The sequence below is a fragment of the Dama dama genome, chromosome X (assembly GCF_033118175.1).
Source record: "Dama dama isolate Ldn47 chromosome X, ASM3311817v1, whole genome shotgun sequence".
Classification (NCBI taxonomy): domain Eukaryota; kingdom Metazoa; phylum Chordata; class Mammalia; order Artiodactyla; family Cervidae; genus Dama; species Dama dama.
The window spans coordinates 115,639,596-115,645,595 of record NC_083714.1 but is presented as its reverse complement, the minus strand read 5'-3'; the positions used below and the strand labels follow the sequence as shown (position 1 = coordinate 115,645,595).

The window sequence follows — 6,000 nt, the reverse complement described above, 5'->3', positions numbered from 1 at the left end:
AATTGCCATTTGCTAACCAGTCAGTCCAGAAATTAAATCACTGTGTAATTCACCATGAATTACACTGTTATTTGTCTCTCCATTGTAGAAATTAGTTTCATTTCTCATTATGTTTAATCGTGATTGGATCATTGTAGACTTTTTTTTCTGTCTTTTTTTTTTGTGGTTTGAAGATTTAAATTTGTTATGGAAACAAGCTTTTCAGTTGACCAATGATTAGCTAATTTCTGATAATAGAAAAGGAAACAGATTGCCCCAAGGCTGCTGTTTTCATTTCCTCATGGGAAGAAGAAGCATAGCAGAGAAGAAAGGCAAACTCAAGGCATTGAACCTCTGCTACCATGGGGAACTGGGCTGTGAATGAGGGCATCTCCATCTTTGTCATTGTAAGTACCAATAAGAAAGAAATTACAAGTTCTCTAACTTGTCTATGTTCTCTTGAAAATGAAAATAGAGCAAAGCTTTATTTCATTCATTTGAGAAATTGTGTTGAAACTTATTTATGTGAGCATGCATCCATCTGATGGATACAGAATGAGTCCATTCTTCCAAATTTACTCATGGAAGGAATGCATCTAGGGGCTCACTTCGCCTAGTTTATTTCTGGAATTTTTTAAAAGTACTAAATTAGCCAGCATTTCACAGTGGGAGTAGAAGATATTTCATGATAACAATCCCTGAATATGAATTGGTTACAATGTTAACTCAGAAGCAAATTTTTTCTATTTTTTATGTACTTATACCACCTAAAAATGAGCAATTGAAACTTTATACAGTTTTCCAAATAATAAACACAAGATTGGCAGATGTACGGGAAATTGGCCTGTATGTTCAGTAATTACACCAAAAATAATTGAATTTCTCAATTTTCTCTTTTAAAGAAGTATCTTCTTTCTTCTGAAGTAAACTTTAGTTATTTGTGAAGTTTTTTTTAAAAAGTCAAGGAAAAGGAATTGAAGTAAACTAGATATATGTGTATAATGTTTGTATGATATATATTACACATAGTTACATGTAAATTAATATAATGTGTCATGAGAAACAACTTTTAAGTAAAGTTATGGTGATTTTTCTAATAGACATGTTGATTTCTTTAGTTTTTGACATAACAAATATCAACTATTATTTTAAGGTGGTGGTCTCAGCAAAGCAATCACAGATGGTTGGGATGATAGAAATATGATTTATAAGTAGCTTTTCCAGTAGTCAGTAAAAGCAGTATTCAGATTTTTAAAAAGGACACCTATGAATGAAATTTTTAAAAGAATTTGTCATGAAGTAAATATGACTATTTTAACTGGAGAGGTAGAAACAAGTGGCACAAGTAAAATAAAAGCCACAATATCTTTTTCATTTAAAAAAATCAAGCCAAATTAACAGTAATGAAATACAGAATTGTTCTGAGGACTCAAAGTTCTTAAGTTGATTGCTCATTTCTGTTTTAAGAACAGATGACTCCTATAGAAACTAAGTTCAAATTATACTTTTAGCCCTTACCACAGTTTTCCCAGGGAAATGACCTCTATCTAAATTATGCATTCATATACTTGAAAGTGAAGACACAGCTTAGAAATCAAGAATAAACATGACAAAGTCAGAAAATGGAGAAGTGGTTTTAGCACCTTCTTTTTTGTAAGGAGAGACTGTTCTCCAGCATTGAAGGACATTAAATAAGCTGAAAGCACAGTTAAGATAGCAACCAGGGACCTGAAGGTAGAGCACCAGGCAGAGTCACTGTTGAATGCAGTCAGTGCTTGAGATGAAATGGACACTCACAGTCTAGAAGGATCTCCTTTTAATAATAATAATAATAAATCCCATGCCTCTCATCCCCTTGGGCTTCCCAGGTGGCTCTATTGGTAAAGAACCTGCCTGCCAATGAAGGAGACACAAGAGATGCAGGTTCATTCCCAGGGCTGGGAAGATCCCCTGGACGAGGGCATAGCAACCCACTCCAGTACTCTTGCCTGGAGAATCCCATGGACAGAAGAGCCTGGCGGGCTACAGTCCATAGGGTCACAAAGAGCCGGACACGACTGAAGCAGCTTAGCATGCAGTCATCCCCTCATTGATGCTCACTTGAAGCAAAATTCATCAAGTAGAATTAAAGACTGAGGAGAGTCCCACTAACTGGGGCAAGATGCTGTGTGAACAAGGGAGATCTTCCACCTGTGAGAATTGAGAATCGAACCCAGAGTCCTCCTGGTGTGAGAAACAGCATAGTAACAGATTCCTTTCCCTTTGAGTCACTTGCTATCATCTATCAACCTAAGAGGAGGAGAAAGAAACAAGAAGAGATAGACAGATAATAACAGCATAGTGGCCAAGTAGTAGAACAGTCACAGGGGACAAGACAGAGTGGAAAGGTTACTACCAAAGTGCAGAGACACCTTGGTAGGAAAGAGCTGGTTCGAAGCTGGTTCCACCCAGCTTTGTAACCACCTATACTGAGGCCTGTCCATGGGGGAAGCCCTGACCCTGGTCTGACTCCAACTTGGTGTGAAATTTGCTTGTTGAAACTTGAAAACTTCATGCAACCATTTCTATTTGTGCAGCTGATATGGCTGGGGATGAACGTCTTCCTCTTTGTCTGGTACTACCGGGTTTATGATATTCCAGATAAGTTCTTTTACACTCGAAAACTTCTTGGGGTAAGTATAAGTTCCATTTCCCATGGTATTGGCTGGCTCCCATGTCTCATCAGAGATTCTTGTCCCTATTCCTCTTAACATTTTAAAGAAATATTCTGACCAACCCAACAGCACCATTGGCCTCAGTCCTTCCATTGCAACCCCCTGAGCAAGAGTCTTTCGGTCCTCCAGTGTGGGGCAAACAGAAGGCTGGCAGAAGGTCCCAGCAGCAACCTTCCCCTCCCAAGAACTACTGTGTACCTGTTTAGCTTAAAGGAGAAATCTAATACTGACTCTGGAATGGATGGCCAGCTTGAAGAGATCCATCCAGGGTGATACAGGTAGCACAAGTGGGACTGTCTGTATTCTCTAAATCATCAATTCCTACTACTTTTTTGCATGAAAAGCCCTAGTGACATGTTATGAAATAGTCTTCAGGAAATAAGCCTCTCCCTACGTATGGAGCCTTTGAGGAACTTGCCCAAAGGTCACATCTGTTGACTAGACTGGCAGAGCAAAGGCCCCTGCCTTTCCTTGGGTCTATTAGCATTCTCAGTTTCCTTGAACTGCCAGAGTTCTTCTTCATCATAAATGAAATAATTACAATTAGGGCTGCCTCAGAGGATGTCATTTGTTACATCATGCTGAAACCACAAATTGATTACTTAATGATGGTAATTATAATATGTATTATGCATCATATGCATAAATACTTATAGCATATAATTATACTATGTTATTATAATTGTTGTTAATTTATTCAGGTTGATGCTGAAAAGGATGATTTCCTTTTGCATTTTCCTCCCCCCATATTTAATTGCATATATGCAGTTTTTTTAGGCATTACAAGGAACAGTTTTAATGCCAAAGCATTACACCATACCAACTTAGTTACTGTTGAGGTTAGTCTAAGTGCTAAGAAAATCTTCTTTACAAAGCCCCAGTTTCTATACTGAACTCTAATTAATGATATGCATATTGAGGTATTTAGGAGGAAGTGAACTAATGTCTGCAACTTGGAAACGCATCAAAAATAAGATGCATTGATGGATGGATGGATACAGAGGTAGGCAGATGAATGGATAGATTAATAGACATTTGCTAAAGCAAGCTTCATAAAATGTAAAAGGTAGAATCTGGGAGATGAATAAACAGGTATTCATTGTGAAATTATTTCAGATTCTCTTTGTGTTTGAAAATGTTCATAATAAAAATGTTGGGGTGGGGAGCAAGGCCTTAAAAATAAATCCTTGGCTCTGAAGAACCTTCGTTCCCAGATAACTTGATGTCTCTGGAGTATGGTCCTCATGCTTGCTGGGAAGCCTGGAGGTTGGGGGGCCGGAGTGAGATGGGGGAGTGTTCTGGGCTCACAAGAGTCACCTGCTTTTCATCCTGCCCTTTTCAGTCAGCGCTGGCCCTGGCCAGAGCCCCTGCAGCCTGCCTGAATTTCAACTGCATGCTGATTCTGCTGCCTGTCTGTCGAAATCTGCTCTCCTTCCTCAGGGGTTCCAGTGCGGTAAGAACCAACGTTTACAAAGTTTGAGTTCCTCAAAATTTCGAAGGCCATCAAGCTCAACGCCCTTTTATAGGAAAAGCAAACCAAGGGTTTATAAGAATTCCAACCACTGTACAATATTCATTATACAATCAAGCCATGCTTGATTCTCTATTTTTATATTATCTGTCAATGGAGCTCCCTGAGACAACCTTTTAACCTGGAACAGACTTTGAAAACAAAACAAAACCCCCCAAAAAGCAAAACAACCAATCTACCTATACCTCCACAATAGCAATAAAGTACATGTACACACACACACAGACAGATATACATAATATGACATATCTGTATATATATACATACATATAGAAATTTATGAGACTGATGTGAAATTTGGGGATTAATCTCATAGTGTCATGTTTTTCAAAATGTTTAAGTCAGAGAAACTCTCTTTGGTGGGTAATATCCCAAGAAGATTGGAACAATGAGCCATGAGTCACTATGCAATGAATGTGACAGGTGTTTGGTCCATGGAATTGAGGAGTTCAGAGCTTTCTAAATGCCCCAGGCTCTTTCACCCTCACTTCAACAGTCTACTGAACCCCTAATATACTATGCTGGAAGAAAAAAAGATTATGTAGGAAGAACTTTTGTAACCTGTAAAATGGTATACGAATTTCTTATTGTTATACAAAGATGAGAAGCAAGGAACTTGGAATCTACATACATACTCAAATATGATACAAAGCAAAATGTGATGGGTCCCACAAAATGTTACAAAGAAGGAGCTACAGGGAATCAAGCAAAGGCAAAGGAAATTGTATCAGGTGGTGCAGGGGATGAAAAAAGAATTCTTAGAGAAGGTAGCATCAGGTATGGGCATAAAGGATAAAAATAAACCTGTAGGAGATATAAGCACAGGAAATGGTGAAGAAATCATATTCTTGAAAGTCCTGTGTGATCATAACTTGTGGCTTCTCTTTGGCTGTGTTGGCCATTCCTGACCACACCACAGAGGGTAGCTCTTCCAGACTTAGGGACTGATGCCTGGGGGGACCCATTCCACTGCTCATTAGTGACTAGTTGCCTCTGTTTGGGGGCTTCCCTGCCGGCTCAGTGGTAAAGAACCTGCCTGCAATGCAGGAGACCCAGGTTCAATCCCTGAGTCAGGAAGATTCCCTGGATTAGGAAATGACAACCCACTCCAGTATTCTTGCCTGGAAAATCCCACGGACAGAGGAACCTGGTGAGCTACAGTTCATGGGGTTGCAAAGAGTTGGACATGACTTAGCATGCATGCAGCCTCTGTTTTTCCTTTTAATAAAATGCTCCTTTTATATTAACTAGCTTTTTAAAAAATGACCTATTAAATAGAAGTCATTTATAGTGGAGAGAAGCAAGCAATCTACTTTGATGAGAGTGTAAGGATTTTAAATGGTAGATACCTGAGGTCAAGTTGGAGCTTTGCTAGTAAACTTGGACCTGAAATGTATAGCTTAGGTGTTAATCTTAATTGGTAATCAATGACTACTTGAGGGACGGAAAGTGATCTAAACTGTCAATAACAATTAGAACTTGCCTTGAACTCTACTTCACTTTTCCCTAGTCTTACTAAATTCACATTGATCCTAAGGAGATTTTTTTTTTCTTTAAGACTATACAACACTTGATTTACAAATATAGGGTTAACAAGCCATAACTAACACATTGATCACAAGGATTTCCAAAATAATCTTAACCTAAGAAACCACAGAGGTAGAACTCCATTTGATGGAAAAGTTTTCTTTTTTATTGAAGTATAATTGATTTACAGTGTTAATCTATGCTGTATACCAAAGTGACTAAGTTATATATATACATACATTCTCCTTT

At 38.4% G+C, this 6,000-nt stretch overlaps 1 protein-coding gene across 1 annotated transcript in view; it reads left to right on the top strand.

Moving 5' to 3' along the window:
• Positions 1-230: 230 nt before the first annotated feature.
• LOC133051459 (cytochrome b-245 heavy chain) overlaps positions 231-6,000 on the top strand; it is a 33,095-nt gene continuing 27,325 nt past the window's right edge. Inside the window, exons 1-3 of the mRNA XM_061135880.1 lie at positions 231-386; positions 2,556-2,651; positions 4,036-4,146. Of these exons, the coding sequence (XP_060991863.1) occupies positions 342-386; positions 2,556-2,651; positions 4,036-4,146 (252 nt within the window). The 5' untranslated portion in view covers positions 231-341. The remainder of the gene's footprint in view (positions 387-2,555; positions 2,652-4,035; positions 4,147-6,000) is intronic.